This window comes from Haliotis rufescens, unplaced genomic scaffold (genome assembly GCF_023055435.1).
Source record: "Haliotis rufescens isolate VD_foot unplaced genomic scaffold, xgHalRufe1.0.p SCAF_15, whole genome shotgun sequence".
Lineage (NCBI taxonomy): Eukaryota > Metazoa > Mollusca > Gastropoda > Lepetellida > Haliotidae > Haliotis > Haliotis rufescens.
In genome coordinates this window covers 20326267-20344954 of record NW_025963835.1, presented here as the reverse complement: position 1 = coordinate 20344954, position 18688 = coordinate 20326267, and the positions used below count along the sequence as shown (strand labels likewise).

The 18688-nt window shown below is 42.0% G+C and overlaps 1 protein-coding gene across 1 annotated transcript; it reads right to left on the bottom strand.

The window, feature by feature from the left end:
* Window positions 1-4775: 4775 nt before the first annotated feature.
* Window positions 4776-18263, bottom strand: LOC124135240 (nascent polypeptide-associated complex subunit alpha, muscle-specific form-like). The gene is made up of 7 exons (XM_046500507.2): window positions 18242-18263; window positions 16196-16315; window positions 13231-15893; window positions 12608-12785; window positions 11281-11373; window positions 6141-6251; window positions 4776-5764 (listed from the first exon to the last, which is right to left on the bottom strand). The coding sequence occupies exons 1-7, from the start codon at window positions 18261-18263 to the stop codon at window positions 5688-5690; spliced, it is 3264 nt and encodes a 1087-aa protein (XP_046356463.2). The 3' UTR covers window positions 4776-5687.
* Between the last annotated feature and the right edge of the window lie 425 nt (window positions 18264-18688).

Sequence of the window (18688 nt, the reverse complement as noted above, 5' to 3'; positions counted from 1 at the left end):
GCAGTGCCTTAGACAACTGGGCCACCAGTGCCCCTATAAATTTGTGATCCATCGGCACGCGTGATTGATGAGAGCCTGATACTACCCAGGTCGAGAGCTACTCAATGAACAAAATGACCCCAGGCTTAAATAAGTACACTTGCACTCATTAAAATATGCCCTGCTTCTTGTGATGGGACAGGTAACTCAGGGACTCGGGCAGGGTGGGTACTGAGTTGGATCCGGGTACCCACATGACTACCTGGACCCGTGGTTAGTCACATGAAATATCCTTTAATGACCAAAATTATCTAGAACTCCATGGTTACACTACAAGCCGCTAATCTTGGCAGTTCTTTCTGATAAGGCATGCATTCCTTCTGACTTTTATATGTTTGAATAAAGATAAAGCTTCAGTAAACTTCAGTGTATACGTGACCAGATGGTATTATACATGTAGATCTATCTAAATACTTTTTGCAAGAGCTCCGTTCAAGCAATTCCCATTTGGACATTTTTATACCCAACTCTTAAGACCTTCAGCGGGTACCCGGGGAGGGTCGGGTAATGGGGTTTTGGGTACCTGGGTAGTAGGGCTGGGACGAGTCCAAATTGACTACCCGGGTACCAACCTCCCTATTACCCGACCCTACCCGGGTACCCACTGTAGGTCTCAGGAGATGTCTCAAAATGTCCAATTGGGAACATTTTTAGCATAGCCCTGGCAAAACGTATTCAGATGCATGTATTAAACAATCTGGTCATTCATGCACTGAAGTTGAATTAAGTTATATCTTTATTCAATCATATGAAAAGTCAGAAGGAATCGGAGCAAAGTGAGAAAGAAATGCGAACATTATTGACTTGTAGTGTCACCATAGAGTTATAGATATTCTTGTCATTAAACAATATATCACATGACTAACCACGGGTCCGGGTAGACCTGGGTACCTGAGTTACCCGTCCCAGCTCTACTTGGTAGTAAATTTGGACTCATCCAACCCCTACTTTCTTCTGTATCAAATGATAAGCCAATGTAACAAGGGCATCCCATTATTGTAACACACTAAGAGTAAAAACTACAACAACCTATAGATCGATAGATATTGAATTTCTTTTCTATACTATGAATACACAAAAACAATGACGCCTACATTTAAACAGAAATGTATTTGTTTTAGAACAACAAAAGACAGACACAAGGTGACAACAAGCATTAGTGTTTGTTTGTTTGTTAGTTTGTCGTTTAACGCCGCTCTCAGCAATATTCCAGCTATTTAACCCCGGTCTGTAAAATAATCGAGTCTGGACCAGACAATCCAGTGATTGACATCATGAGCATCGATCCACGCAAGTGGGATCGATGACATGCATCAACCAAGTCAGCGAACCTGACCACCCGATCCCGTTAGCCGCCTTTAACGACAAGCATAGTCACCTTTTACGGCAAGCATGGGTTACTGAAGACCTTTTCTACCCCGGAATCTTCACGGGTCACAAGCATTAGTGAATATCTCTGGAGCTTAAAAAAAGTCCAGAACAAATAACGTTGCGAAGTTGTGTGGCAGCGAGTTACCACCACTGAATAACAGTGACATCTTGAGGAATATATTGTCTTACAAAGACCACAAACCACTGATGTTGACGGGGTTCTTACGCGAACAATCAGCTGATGGCAGCCTAGACCGAGAACGGTGTTTTGTCAGCGGGTCACCCCACTGCTGTAACTTGGGTAAAGGGAGGTAATTATAACAAGCATAACGATTACCTCCCCTTGACACAGACTCACATCATGACGTTTGTGAGATCTATTATTAAAACACTATTTTGCAAAGATATTTAAGTCACGTTTTTAAATATATCTCTTTACAATTATTAATTTGCGTGTAGTTATAGACCACATAGTGTCAGAAAATGACTGGAAATTATTATTGCTTTAGATCTCGATTTTGTTGAAGACAAAGATCTAAAGCTTTAGGTGTAGAGCTAAAGCTTTAACAATTATCTTCGAATTAAAAAAAGATGAAAACAAATCAGCGTTTGAATTTTTTAAAAGTCACAAGGGAGCAACCATTTGTCAAAATGTCATTGATCACCCAACCAAAAATCCATTTTGATCTCAAACCAAAATCTCAGATAATATTGCGTGTCAGCTTGACTTTAGAGGGAAGCTCGAGCTGATTCAGGTTTAACCTTATATTAATGAAGCTCACACGGCGAGTGCCTGCCTGATTCACGCGCATGCGTGATGATGGCACTTCCACGTCATCCTGTCGTCTTGTGTTGTGTGACTTGCGTCTCTGTGTGTCAGAGAGAAACACAAATATGCCGTTGTATTCTTAGAGCAAACACACCAAACCTGGCGACCTGTGTGTAATTCGGTACAATTTCCTGACATTTATTATCACCATGACCATATATAATGTGCTTCATGGCCCGTAACCATAGAAACCACGATGCTCCTACAATATCAGATTGGGCTTCCAGTTCTGCGTTCTTGCGAATATTCTTGGGACGAACATCAAACATTTATTGCAAGGTCCAGGAGATTATTTTTGTATTTTCCCAAGTAAAAAAAAAGTCTTTGACCACGTGGACCATTTAGTCAGAAGTTTACCCCGTGATAGATTAGACTATACAGTAAAGTACTGCAACTTTCTGTGAAATGAACGATGTATGTGTATGTTATGCAAGGTGCTGATGGAGCCGTTTGCTAGCCTAGTGGTTAAAGCGTTCGCCTGTCACGCCGGAGACCCGGGTTCGATTCCTCACATGCATTGGTACAATGTGTGAAACCCATTTCTGGTGCTCCTCGCCGTGATATTGCTGAACTATTGCTAAAAGTGGCATATAATAATAATGATGATGATGATGATGATGATGATGATGATGTTCGACGATGAGAGTAGTGGGTTGTATGCCACTTTTAACAGTACTTCAGTTAAGTGTGAAGCCTGGTAACGAGGTCAGTGTTGTCAACCATCTGTAACATCATGGCAAATATACGCCGTCGGCGACGAGGCCCCATGTCGACATATAACAACACAATGCATACACGAAACTGCATGCATATTTTACTTGAGGTAAAACTCAGTAAAAACATTTCGATCCATTTTAAACAATATCTAGAGGTTTTCCCACAAATGATATCAGTGCCGTAGCCAGCCGGGGGGACAAGTGATACTTCTACAAATATTTGAACCCTCTGTCAAAAAAAAGTTAACTACGGCCTTGGATATTGCTTGTAAAGGTACACAAAACCACCTCTTGATTATTCATTTGTCCAGACCAGCGGATTATCACCAAGAACTGGTTACTCACAATGTATTCAGGAATCAACTGAACCGTTCCCATCTCTTCTGTTAAGATGCAAGGTATTTCGTACCAGTTTTCCTGAAGGACGGTCGCTATTTGTTTAAAAAAAAAAGGAGAAACAGAAAGTGCAATATTCTTGACAATGTAGTTAAAGGAAGCGCACGTAAAATACTCTAGCTTAGTATCAGACCAGCTTTCACGACCAGCTTCAGAAGCGCACATACTGTAGTGAGTGAGTTGGGTTTTACCCATTTTGTTGTACGGCTCGGCAATATGGGGCATTAAATATTTTGAATCCATTGAGAAAGTTCACACTTTGTATTTTAAGCAGTTTTTTATGCATTGGTAAATAAGTACTTGGTGAAACTGGTCGCTGTAGTATATATGCACAAAGCCAGCTGCGTGTTATTAAATATTGGATAAAATTATTAAAAATGGAAGCTCACAGGTACCCATTTCAATGTTACAAAATGCGAAAGCAATTAGATGGTGAAGGGAAAACGAACTGGGTGTCAGGTGTAAGAAGCATATTATTTAATACTGGATTTTCCTTTGTATGGATCTCACAAGACACTGGTGATGAAAAATTATTTTTGCTCAAATTTAAACATATTTGACATATTTCAGCAAAACTGCAACCAATAAGTTTCCTCTTCACACATTCTCAAGCATTATGCTGGTATTAAATCCTTGTTACAACCAGAAAAATATTTAAGCATATTACGAGATAAAACTCAATTGAGAGCTCTTTGTAAATTTAGAATATCTCTCCATAACTTCCTTGTCAATAAATTTCGTAGAATCAAGGATAGTGATTTTGAAAATAATATATGTTCTAATCATACCAACCAGGAAAATTATAAAACGTTGAGATTAAAGTTTCTACCTAATTTAGATATTACACACAAAGATAATCAATTGATGATCAATTTGTTGAATTCGACCAATGAAGAAGTTATCAAATCTTTAAGCAATATTTTGAAACATGTATTTAGACTCAGGTGATTATATTATTCTATGTTCAAAATCCCGTTGATTTTTATGTGTTTGTTAAAACTGAACTGTACTATGGGTCATATGGCCTTGAATACTGAATAAACTGTCTGTCTGTGAGTTGGGTTTAACGCCGCTTTTAACAGTTTTCCAGTTATATCACGGCGTGTAAGCTAAATTTGGGGGATAAGCCCGAAGTGGTGCAGGTCTCAGACGTTTACCACTTCGGTGAAACCCACGAGCACGGGTATGGTGCTGACAAACCTAGAAACATAATCGGGTCGAACCGGGATTCGAACAATCATAGGTTTCTGGTGTGCCCAAGGGACGTAACTCTGCACAGCGAATCGCGGCGCGTTAGACGACTTGGCCACCAGCGCCCCCGCACATACTGTATATACTACGACATTGTACTGCGGGTCACGAGGTTTACACTACTGTCTCATTTCTAATGATACACGGAAATAAAAATAAAAAAGTCAGCGACGTATTGTTGGAAGGTAGTTTATTCACAACATCAAATTTACACCTAGCGTCTGTCGAGTGATTTCTTTAAACGCTGCTTTGAACAGTATTTCAGTCATATCACAGCGTGTCAGTTTAATGTGGGAGGTAAACCAATGGAGACTAGGCAAGATCATCTTTATCACTGAGGTGAAACCCGTCGTCCGGGCCTGACAGACCAAGAGTCATAATCGGGCAGAAATCAGCGGATTCTGGCATATAAGGGAAGCAACTCAACATAGCGTACACCACCAGGCCTTCGTCCTCACGTACCAAGGGTACAGTGCCCCCAATCTATTAATATATATACCCTGGACCCACTTGCACAAAGCGATCTTAGCGCTAAGATACTTTAACATAGGCTTACAATAGTCTTAGCGCTAAGATCGCTTTGTGCAAGTGGGCCCTGGACCCATTCGTCAACATACCCTCGTTCCGGAAGTGACGTAATCGTCTCTCGCTCCTGTCTCTAACGTGGTTTCTCTGGCTCATGAGAATAATTTGACTTGACGGCTATTTATAGCGCCATGTCTTTCGTATCGGGATAAAAGGAAGCAAAGGTAACGAATGAGTCCAGGGTATTTATCACAATAGAATGGAGATAAAATACCCTAGATCATCAAGGATGGGAGTCTTAGAAAGTAAAGCTATTTTCAATATTTATTATAACCAGTCACTTGCACTGTTTGCCTGGAACGTAAACAACAAACCACATAAAAGATTATGCACATATGGACAAAATATTGCTACCCCTACACTTTAAACAGAAACAGTTTTCTCATGTATATGTAACACAGTATAATGGTGGATCAGAAAAAAATATATACAAATCCAATGGTTTAATTCATTTTCCATTTCGTTGTAGTAGTGGTGCGTTCGAGTGGGTGCAGTTTCTTCTAACGCCGACGTCCCATGAAGTCGAAGAGGTCGTTACTGAAGATGTTGTTCTTGGAGACTGGCTGTTGTTTGTTTCCTGAGGGGGCATAAGACAACAAACATTGAGTGAGTGAGTGACAATGTAGACTGCTGTAGCAGAACATCTAAAGCATGGCGTCCTGCACTGGGGCATGCAAATCAGTCTGTTGAATAACAGCCAAACCCGGGACCTATTCTAAACCGGAATCCCCAACCTGGATATAATAGTGAGTAAGTTACTATGGGTTTACGCCGCTTTTATAAAATATTCCAACAAAATCACGGCGAGCGACGCCAGAAAATGGGCCCATGTGGGGAATCGCACCCTGGCCTTCGGCGTGACGAGCGAACGCCTTAACTACCAGGCTACCCGACCGCCCCTGGATATAATTAAGGTCAGAATGAACAGAAAACGCTTCCTGGTATTGTTGTACCTTGTTTGGGTGGGGCCACGAAGTTGTTGAATGGCTGGAACCCCTGGAAGTACCCCTGGTGATTGCTCAGCTGGTTGAACATGGCGTGTGACACCGGGTTGGCGTGGAACCCTGTAGACGTTAAACAACACATTTCAGCAAAAAAGCTTTGTTTATCGTCATTGTCAATGGCCTTTTCCGGATTTTAAACCATGTACCGTCAACTCCCATTTGCCGCCAACCAGAAAGCTAAACAGTACCAATTGCTTTGCTATTTATACCACAAATGACAAACCTGCCCCAACCCCTACCCAAAACAAACCCCACAAAACAAACGAAACAAACAAAAACAACAAAAAGACAACTACAATACAAAAAACAAAAAACAAAAAAACCCGACACGCAACAAAAACAAAAACAACACAAAAGAACCAAACAGCCCCCAAAAGAAGAAGAAACAAACCAAAAAACATCAAAGAAAACAAAAAACAAAACAAAAGGAAAATAAATGCAAAGAATTAAACATACCCCCTCCCAAAAAGGGAAAAGAATTTAAAAAAAAAAATTGAAAACGTAAACAAAACAAGATAAAAACAACAACAACCCCCAATATATATAAATACAATAGAAAATATAAATAAGAAAATAAAACTTTCCGGGGACCTTTCGTGAATGATTGGTTGAATTAAACAAGACATGAAGAGTACATGTTTTTCAGTTTTATCCGACCTTACCAATATCAAAATCAGTAAGAATTTGCTATTCGAACCCGCGATCAGGGGGGTCCTTGCAGTAGAGGACGCAACTCTTGAGAACGGATTGTGGCACCACAAGCCACTGTGCCTCTCATTCCATGAGTAAAGCCGTGAAGTAAAATGATACAGTGAATTTCATGTCTTTACAAATTCGGAAGTGTATGATTTACAAGAAAAAGAAAATACAAAAACAGCGAGTTCTCGATAACTCGAAGACCCGGATATATCGAATATATATTGAGTTACTCGTGGCTGGATATTCTATTGAAACCCATATTCACATCGTCTTTGTTTATGTCTGTCGACATAAGCGAGTTCAAGTTGACGATCGTTACTGCAGTTTTGATAACCCTTTATCATTGTAAAGTATAATGAGTGAGGGAGTGAGTGAGTGAGTGAGTGAGTTGGGTTTAACGCCGCTTTTAACATTATTCCAGTTATATCACGGCGTGTCAGCTTAATGTGGGAGGAAAGCCTGAAGTGATGCAGGTCTCAGATGTTTACCACTTTGGTGAAACCCACGAGCACGGGTATGGTGCTGACAAACCTAGAAACATAATCGAGGCGAATCGGGATTCGAGCCCACAATCATAGGTTTCTGGCGTGCCCAAGGGACGCAACTCTGCACAGCGAATCGCGGCGGTAAAGTATAATACTACATGCCTCGTGACATCGTTCCAGGAATTACAAACTCTATTCGAACGGATAGCTGGATGGACATTTGTGATGATAAAACATTCGGACGTACTAATTGCATTAATAAGCATATAAGTGAGGAAGGTTTTGCGCCACTTCGAACAATATTTAATGATTTTGTGGACAATTTCGGACAATTCACATCATTCGACACTTTTAAAACTGTTTCAATATGAAACCAATTTTTTAACCGAAATAGGTGTTCACGCTACATTCGAATGTTACCAAACTTTTTTTATACAATCTCCCTCTTTGCCATTTCATACGTATCATCTGAACAAATCTAAAAAAGGTTCAAGTATTTCTATATTTACTATAACAAACTATACGGAGGAATATTCTCTTTGCTAAATATTGAAAACACAGTCATGAAGAATATCAATTCTGTCTTGATACTGCAAGGGTTCCAGTATAAGATTTTACATAATATATTATCAACAACTTTTCTTCTGAATGATATGAGATACGTAGACAGTAAAACATGTAGTTGTTGTTCTAATGAAACCGAAAATGATGTACTTATATTCAGGGAATGCAACAAAGCGAGCTCCGTCTGGCGATACATGGAAACAAACACGTAATTTAGTTTAGTCAGGACGTGCCAGTTTCACATAGAGTGGCGCCCAGAATCAAACAGATCGAAGACGTGTACAGCTTTGACGAAACCATGGATCATAACTGATCATAATAAGAATTCGAAACCACAGTCAGCGGATCCTGGCACACCAAAGAAAGGCAACTCCGCATAATATGCGACTGGACCATTTTGCCCCGAGAAACACAAAGCGGAAGACGGGGGAGACAAGGTACTCTAGTGGGAAGGATTGTTACTAGTATATGGTTTATAGACTTAACAGCTGAAGGTAAATGTCAGTTTAAAATTAGTCTTAGAAGAGAATCACATAAGTTGATAATGGAGTATAATATTTTTAGAATGATTTAAGGCTGAAGCGTCGATGTTATCGCGGCATTGACAGAGTGAGAAGAGGTAATGTATTCAGTGAAACCCCGTTAATCAGGTAGGAACCTTTCAATATGAAATCCCAGTGAATGAAGTCCGGATAAGACACGAAGAAATGATTCGTCAGTAATATATAGCCATCCTGCAAAAGCCCGGAAGGTAGGTGATGGTGATGGTGATGGTGATGGTGTTGATGGTTGTGATGGTGATGGTGATGGTGATGGTGTTGGTGTTGGTGTTGGTGATGGTGATGGTGATGGTGTTGGTGTTGGTGTTGGTGTTGGTGTTGTGTTGGTGATGATGTTGCGTTGGTGATGGTGTTGGTAATGGTGATGGTGTTGTGTTGGTGTTGGTGGTGGTGATGGTGTTGGTGATGTGATGGTGATGGAGTTGGTGATGGTGATGGTGTTGGTGTTGGTGATGGTGATGGTGATGGTGTTGGTCATCATGTTGCGTTGGTGATGGTGTTGGTGGTGGTGATGGTGATGATGTTGGTGATGGTGTTGGTGGTGGTGATGGTGTTGGTGATGGTGATGATGATGGTGATGGTGTTGCGTTGGTATTGGTGATGGTTATGATGGTGGTGGTGATGGTGTTGGTGATGGTGATGGCGTTGCGTTGGTGTTGGTGATGTGTTGGTGATGGTGATGATGGTGATGGTGATGGTGATGGTGATGGTGTTGCGTTGGTGTTGGTGTTGGTGATGGTGTTGATGACGGTGATGGTGATGGTGATGGTGATGGTGTTGCGTTGGTGTTGGTGATGGTGATGGTGTTGATGATGATGATGGTGATGGTGATGTGATGGTGTTGGTGATGGTGATGGTGATGGTGATGGTAGGATGGTAGACGAAATTTGGAGTTACAAATTCTTTTGTTGGCGTGACAAGTATTTTGGGATGGGTCATGGATAATGAACATTGCTACCTACTTGTACGCTGTAGATGCAGATTGCTTATTGATGGAATTCATAGTCTAGGCAACATGCATAACTACTCCACACTTTAACATCGACATGCTGTCGTAGCGCTATGCTCTCTTTGTGTTAGTAGTGTTAATTTCAGCTGAAGATGAATGTAAATTTTTTAAAGATTCATTTATAATAAATTCAGATTTAGTTGTTCAAATTTACATACTGGACACGCGCAATAACATTCCTTTACTCCTATTTACCGATATACAGCACTTTGAATTAGATATATTCATTTATGAGCGTGGCATTTTTATCACAATATTCACCCAAAAGTCCGGACAAGGGGTTTTCTAAACACACTATGGGGGATTGACCGGTCGGTATATCTTTCACATAATCAAAAATATAATTTATTAACCTACAGTAAGCTACGGTTATAACAAACTCAAAGGGACCATTAATTTTAGTTCGTAATAACCATAGTTCGTTATAAGCATATATACAACATATATGCAACCAATGGCCGGGACTAAAAAATACGTTCGTTATACCGGTCAGTTCGTTATAAGCGTGTTCGTTATAAACGTAGTTTACTGTATATGCTATTGTTCCCGACAGTGCATGTATTGGTGAAAATAACTCTTAGTAATGGATACTCGTGTATATAAACAATTTCTTGCCAGGTATGTTTTGTTGAAACTGTAGGTGTATTGGTCGACATGGCATTTCAGATGTTGGTTTACGCTAATACTCATATAATTTTATTCCAACATTATGCTGACAAAGTGTGATTGTCAGTTCAATGAAATCACCGCTCTGCGTCGGGTGCAGCCATTAGTAACCACTCGCCCCTTTCCGTAACCCGCTTGACCTGTAATACCACGAGTTGGTCACGAATGCACGAGAAGGGCACGAGTCGATATTCGGCTTGTCCCGGAATAACACCAGTTCGTCACGAATGCATGAGAAGGGCACGAGTCGCTATTAGGCTTGTCCCGGAATGACACGAGTTCGTCACGAATGCATGAGAAGGGCACGAGTCGCTATTCGGCTTGTCCCGGAATAACACGGGAGTTCGTCACGAATGCGGGTGCAGCATTGGGATGAAGTTAAACGTCAATGTAGGTTTCAAAGGGCGTAAAGTTTTGAATATTTTACGCCCGTTTCAGTAAGCTTCGCTCTGTAAACATTACGAGGATAATTGGCAAATTGGGTTTAACGCCGCTTATAAATATCTACATAAAGTGAGGTTTCTTCCAACGAGCCATTGTAACAGAACTTAGTGAAGATAAAGTGAGTGAGTGAGTTGGGTTTAACGCCGCTTTTAACAGTATTCCAGTTTTATCACGGCGTGCCAGCTTAATGTGGAAGGAAGTGATGCAGGTCTCAGACGTTTACCACTTCGATGAAACCTGCGAGCTCGGATATGGTGCTGACAAACCTTGAAATATAATCGTGGCGAACCGAATTGCGGGGTCTGAGACCACAGGGCCACCCGTGCCCCTACAAGAGCAAAAGGTGTTTGCTCGAACGGAGTATTGTAAGGTATTGTATGCATTTAGTCACATGCAAAGCTAGTACTACCACGTGGTGTGGTTATGGTTAATAATTCTTGAAGTTAATGGTAGTTGTGTCAATATCAAGGATGCAGTTGGTTAGTCTGACAGATAAAGCGTTCGCCTGCTATGCCGAATGTTCGGGTTCTCCTCCGTTAGATTGGCTGGAGTATTGACGAACCCTACATATTCACATCAACCAAGGCTGTTGTTAACGATGTTGTTAGAAAGCCACGCAATACAGATTAGGATGTTTTTCATTAGTTATGAGTGACACTTACCGTTGCCATGGTTACCAGATCTGGATCCACCTTGGCCACTAAACATGTTACCAAAGCCAGTAAAAAGGTCATTGTCGTTGGTCATGTCGTGACCTTGGAAAAGGAAAATCACCTTGAATTCCCCCTTTGTATTGCGTTCACAATTGTATCTAATTACATGTTGTGTTGTTGCAATGACAATAACTAGGATTCTTAATACGTTTGTTTGTTTTGTTTGTTTGTTTGTTTGTTTGTTGTTTAACGCCGCACTCAGCAATATTCCAGCTACATGACGGCGGTCTGTAAATAATCGAGTCTGGACCAGACAATCCAGTGACTGATATCATGAGCATTGATCTACGCAATTGGGACATGGTGACATGCATCAACCAAGTCAGCGAGTCTGACCACCCGATCCCGTTAGTCGCCTCTTACGACAAGCATAATCGCCTCTTACGGCAAGCAAGAGTTGCTGAAGACCTATTCTACCCCGGATGTTCACGGATCTCCTAATACGTAAGACATTAGGAAGTACAATGAAAATGGGTCATTTCACTCCACTGCCTACTAATTTGCCTAATTCTCTGCTGCATATGATGGGAAGAGACATTTAGATATTGGTTTGATTCTAAAGTAACTTTAAACTGGACATAAACAATGCTAGGCCATGCCTGGGAGTCTCTGAACCATTGTATTTCCCCTTTCACACAGCCTTTACTGTTATTCTTCCTCGATACTACATAGGCTTAGAATGTCATGTCACTCCTTTTGAATTTAAATGTAGCTGCATTTTTTTTATCGAAGTTATATATTTTGAGAGATTAAACTTCAGTATACCAGCCTGGCAGCAATGGTGTTTAAGATGAAGCTGTATTCGAAATTACGATGTTCGACCTTGAGCCTGAATACACGTTCGAAGGTGTAAACTGCCGGGCAAACACGTCACCGTTTTTGCCGTTTACTCTTGAAAATTGGATTGGACAAAATAATTACAAACGTTATATCAACGTTACAAGGCTGAAAACAGTCGCCGAAACACTGCAAGCTTAAAGCACAAGACACAACTATGATATCCGTATTAAACACATCACCAACGAAAACAAACCATTTCTTGTTTGTTTCATTACAGCCGCCATCAAACATTGGTGTGTACTTTCTCTTGCCCAGCAGTTTAGTGCGGTCAAATTTACCATTACAGTTTCAACCATCCTTAAGTCAACAACCGACACTAAATTTCGATAAAGATATGTTTTGATGTTTACTTCTGAAATACGTCATTCAATAATGAGAACTAACAATCCTAAATGCAGTGTTCACCAACACCACAAGGGTGAGCCTTGTGACTGACCTGCATTGACAGCTCCAAGGTCGTGAGTAGAATCGCCACCGGACGTGGAGCCGGCGTTGCTGGAGCCGGTGTTGTAGGAGTTGATGTTGGAGGAGGAGGATGTCTTGCCGGTGTTGGTGGAGCTGGACGTCCCGTGAGATTTAGCTCCAGACGCTGAGGTATCTTTGAGGTCATTCATCTGGAAGACGTGGAATTGTATACCATGTAATGCGTGTGTCTACCGTCCAGGAAGTCATGTTAAATGGAATAAAAAGGTAATTGCTATCCCTTTGGCCACAGGGTCATTTTGAACACTGGAAAAATATTTTGAAGTCATATTTTGGAATTATAAATTATTATTGGCAGTGTGTGATACAATATGTTGTTGCTTGTTTCTAAATTGATATGTGCAATAACACCTGGACGATTGAAATAGTTGAGCGCGATGCTGTGAGAAAGTTGTGTTAGACGTTGAGCTTTACATAGTCTGTATAAGGGGAGACAACTCCATGTTCGACCAGTGCATGCTTCTTCATTGTATTCTGGCGACCGTCGTCCGTTTACTTAAATGTGTAGCGCAAACGTAGGTATCACAATGCCTGAATAATACACTTCCTCTTTTTTTTTTTGTAGCTGCAACGAACCTGATTGTGTAGGCTGTCTGTGAGCTGTCCAAGCTGGTTGTTTGTGCTGCCGTAGTTGCCATTGTTGCCATTGTTGCCATTGTTGAAGCCACCGAGGTTCTGGTAACCACTGTTATCCCCATAGTTATCAAAGCCAAATCCGAAGAAGGGATCACCACTCTGTTGAGAACCAGCACTGGGATGATGGCTCTGAGGCCTAACATTGCCATGGATGCTGTTGTATGCTGGCACGTTTGGGAGACTGAGGGCTGGGAGGGTGGGGACTTGGGGTGCAGGGTGGCCTTTGGCAGTGTTGAAGTTTGAGGGGTCAGGGAAAGGAGCAAAGCCTGTGAATCCAGTATACGACCCTTTGGCATTATGAGTGTCAACAGGGCTTGAAACAAGAGGACCGAACTCTGAACCAGGAACTGAACCTAAAACAGGATGAGAAGCAGGACCGGAGCCAGTGGAGGAAAGAAGACCGGAAGTAGGACCAGAAACGGGGGAGGAGGCAAGACCGGAAGTAGGACCAGAAGCGGGGGAGGAGGCAAGACCGGAAGCAGTGCCACCGTGGGTGTTGCTGGGAAGAGAAGGTAGGATGGAGTAGGTGGCTTGACCGTTGTTGGCTGGTCCACTGAGAAGGCTAGGTTTATCCACAGCATTTTGGGGGACGGCAGGGTTGGATCCGGAGTTTGTGGGGAGAGCACTGATGACTGAGGGATTCGGTACAACTGGTAAGCTTGATTGAGGGATGCCAGCAGGAATGTTCTCGATGGTATGTGGAAGTGAGTTTTGTTCTTTCGGGAGAGAACTAGCAGGGTTATTGACGACTTGGGTTGGAAGATTGTTTAATGGATTAACAGGTACTGGTTCAGACTGTTGCGATTGGGCACCTGTAGGGTTTGGACCAGGGAGAGGTTTACTTGCGCCAATTGGTGCATTGGTAGCTAAGACGGGTGGGAGGTACCCCGTGTGAGAGTGTGTTTTGAAAACATCGAGCACAACTGCAGATGGTGCTGATGGAGCTGGGTGGCTCAGCAATGCGTTAACATCGGATTCAGCATTGGGTAGAGTTACACCTTGTGGGGGAACAGGGTTGACTGCAGAAGGGTCAGCGTTTGCTGGCGTAGGGGTAATGGGTACTGGGGAAGCAGACTGGAAGCCGGCCTTCAAATCTGTAGGGCCCGTTGGAGATGGTGGTGGAGATATTGATTTGGGAACATTAGCGTTAGTTGGGGATGCTGGTTGATATCCGGTATTGAGATCTGCTGGAAGGAAGGGGGACCCAGGTCCACGTGGGGGTGGGGTAGGGATCGGGTTGGGAACATTAGCGTTAGCTTGGGGCGCTGGTTGATATCCGGCATTGAGATCTGCTGGTAGAAAGGGGGATCCAGGGCCACGTGCAGGTGGCGTTGGGTTGGGTTTGGGAACATTAGCGTTAGGTTGGGGCGCTGGTTGATATCCGGCATTGAGATCTGCTGGTAGAAAGGGGGATCCAGGGCCACGTGCAGGTGGGGTTGGGTTGGGTTTAGGAACATTAGCGTTAGCTTGGGGCGCTGGTTGATATCCGGCATTGAGATCTGCTGGTAGAAAGGGGGATCCAGGGCCACGTGCAGGTGGGGTTGGGTTGGGTTTAGGAACATTAGCGTTAGGTTGGGGTGCTTGTTGATATCCGGTATTGAGATCTGCTGGAAGGAAGGGGGACCCAGGGCCACCTGCAGGTGGGGTTGGGTTGGGTTTGGGAACATTAGCGTTAGCTTGGGGCGCTGGTTGATATCCGGCATTGAGATCTGCTTGAAGAAAGGGAGATCCAGGGCCACGTGCAGGTGGGGTTGGGTTGGGTTTGGGAACATTAGCGTTAGCTTGGGGCGCTGGTTGATATCCGGCATTGAGATCTGCTGGAAGAAAGGGGGATCCAGGGCCACGTGCAGGTAGGGAAGGGTTGGGTTTGGGAACATTAGCGTTAGCTTGGGGCGCTGGTTGATATCCGGTATTGAGATCTGCTGGAAGAAAGGGGGATCCAGGTCCACGTGCAGGTAGGGAAGGGTTGGGTTTAGGAACATTAGCGTTAGGTTTGGGTACTTGTTGATATCCGGCATTGAGATTTAAAGGCAGGAATTGGGACCCGGGACCATGTACAGGAGAGGCTGGGGCTGGGTGTTGGACGTTGCTGGGGAAGAAGGGAGTTCCAGGGAAGTTGGAAGGCCCTGACGGGAAGGGGTTGTGAACAGAGTGGCCAGGTTGAGGGAGCTGCTGAAAGTTGAAATTTGTGTGAGGCTGTTGGTTCTGCTGATTGGGGATAACAAGAGGTTGATAAACATTGTAGGCACCTTGGGGTACAAGATTCTGGTTAAATGAGTTGGCATGCCCTGCTTTGTGAGATTGGACTGTTGATGGATTGGGCTTATCGTGGTCAGGTGTGGCCGGCTTGTTAGCAAAACTCAGAAGGTCTCCGCCGAACCCGACACCGTCTAAAAGATTGTCATGTTTGTCGTGTGGGGTGTTCAGGCCCTGTAGGAGTCCATTAGACATGATGTCCTTCAGCTTGTCGTTAATTGTGAAGTTCTTGCCGACGTCTTCGACCTTAACCCCGCAAGAGGCCTTGCAGGAGAAGGTCATGCCTTGGTTAGAGCAGGAAACGTAGTATCCGGGATGTTTGTCGTACTTCTTGCAGAGTTTGGTCTCTGGAACCAAGTTCATCATACACATTTACCATGCAAGTTCATCTGTCTAATTCTCATTGTGTAAGACAACGCATGACTTTCTTAGCAGTCCGTTATACCTGTCTGTTTGTCAATGTGAAGACATGCCTTGCTACGTATGATAAGAAAGCAGAATTAGTTCACAATGATATCAATATAACAGTTTGAAAAAGCGTTTATTAAGATCCTTGTGTCACCATCTGTTTGCGATATCATGGGTTCATGACTTACGTTGGTTATGGAGGTCAACCATGAAATGGGATATCGATGACGTCATGACTTACGTTCACTAGGGAGGTCCCCAATCTTGTCACACATTCCCGGTTCTATCTCTATCCTCGGGGGAGGGTTGTACACGTCGTCGCACTTGTCATGGTTGCCGTCGATAGGACAGGAGTTGCAACCTTCAACATACAACATCACCTACATTAACCAGGCCACAGGAAGTACTTCCTTTCTGCAATATATTTCCCTCGGTTAATGTTACTAAAAAAAGACCCTTTTTGTTTACAGATTTTTGGCCCATAAATTCAGGTCGGTTGGTCGAATTTCTTGTTATAAAAATCCAATTTCAAATATTGATTTCCTCTCGTGATTCGTCATACTCCTTTGTGTATTATATATATATATATATATATATATATATATATATATATATATATATATATATACAAAAATGAGGTAAATGTTCACTCGGTGTACATGTAATATATAATAAAATAATAAAGTCCACGTTAGTCCATCATCTTCTTTATATCAGTTTCATACATAGTACTTTCGCTGTCTCATGACAGCTCTTCAGTGTAACTGACATATACATATAATGACGTCATACTTATGATGACGTCATAAATTACAACTGTGACGTCACAATGTATTTACACACTCCAGCGACGACACCAAGTAATTTAACAATTGTAGGGAGACATTTGAATTAAATATACAGTATTTGTAAAGTAACAGTGCAACATTTACGATTGAAATGACAAATCTATTAATACATTCTAGAGTTCAACTTTGGTTTCATCAATTGGATAAACATTTGTTCTTTTTCCAGTCTCAGCTGCTTGTTACTTGTATACAATTTATAAAACGGAAAAATAGTAAATTTCCCGTTTCCGCAATCATCAATGTGTTTGCTGACACCTAAGCATCGAACATTAGGGTCTCTAATCTGCTGTTTGTGTACAGTGACTCTATCTTTTAATTCCATGCCGGTTTCACCGATGTAGTTTTCGCCGCATCCCGAACATCTCATAACATACACCACATCTTTGCTGCGGCAGTTCATGTCGGCTTTCACATTGAAACCCTTGCCATTTGCAAAAAGGAAAGTAGTACCTTCACTTATGATGTTACACGTGCCGCATCTTGGTGTGTTACATCTACTTACACATGGTACACTCTCTGTACAAGAATATTTGGATGGACAAAGAATCTGCTTGAGATTTTTTGGTTGCCTGGTACTTTTTATAATTTTAAATTTATTCAGTTTATTATTGCGGAAATGGGAAATTTACTATTTTTCCGTTTTATAAATTGTCATGAGACAGCGAAAGTACTATGTATGAAACTGATATAAAGAAGATGATGGACTAACGTGGACTTTATTATTTTATATATATATATATATATATTACATTACATTTGCAACAGGTATTATCTAAAGTATTTTAAATAATTTATTTATATTGACGGTAAATGAGCTTTTTTCAACATTTGACCTATTCCTGGTCGGCGGTACCCCTGCTTTTTCCATATAATTGTTTTGGAGTAGGTGGATTCGTAAACAAGTTTGACAGAAATAAAGTTATATATTCCTGACCACAAATTAAATTAAGTCTATAATCACTCACCACAATAGCTAGTAAATATACAGTATAAGGATTATTAAACTTTGACCATGTGGCGCGATCTGTTTAATGTAAATATACAAGGTCAACGCAAGAAAACAACCAGTTTCGAATATCCGCCGAAACAGATCCCATTGGGCGTAAAGGGTAAAATAGCGGAGAATATTACACGAATAGATCACTGAAAAATCAGTGATAACACCAGGTGTTCGCGGACAGGCAAAGCATGCCTTGCCCACCCAGCAGCACTCAAATCTCATAAAAACGTAAGTGTTTGTTTGTTGCCCGACGCTGCACAGCAGTAACCTTGACAAGTATGCCACTTCTATAGGTTTTACTACAAGCGTAATTATCTATTCCAAACATGCATTAACATAAACAACGACCCTTTTCACCGTGAGAACAGTGTGCACCGCGTCATTAACGTGTCCGTTAGGATATCGTTTTATGTATATTTATGACACACTGATCTTTCACCCGTCACCCGCTCTACTGCCATTTCTATCCACTGAAGCTTATGGGAATGTCATACGCTTAACGCCCTTTGACCAGAATACCACCACACATTGGCTTAACTGTAGTTTGTCACAGTAAACTGATTTTATCGGTTTTCGGGAAGCCTTATACAAATATTTAAACATGATCCATGCTGCTTTTCTTAGGAGATTAAAACAGTGCAACTATGTGGTAAAACATTCATCTGGGGTCATTGATTTGTCCGAAGGTAGTTTGTCCCTTGAAGTTCGAAAAATCAAACCGTTTCACCTATTGTAACCCGACCATGTCAGAAGTGCAAGTGCAAACAAGAAATCTTGGTGCCAGCCAATTCAACATCTTTGATAATTATCATACCTATAACTATAATACTAAATTTTAAATTTGAAATTTTCAGTAGGCCAGAATCAACGATCCTTCCTCCTGGTT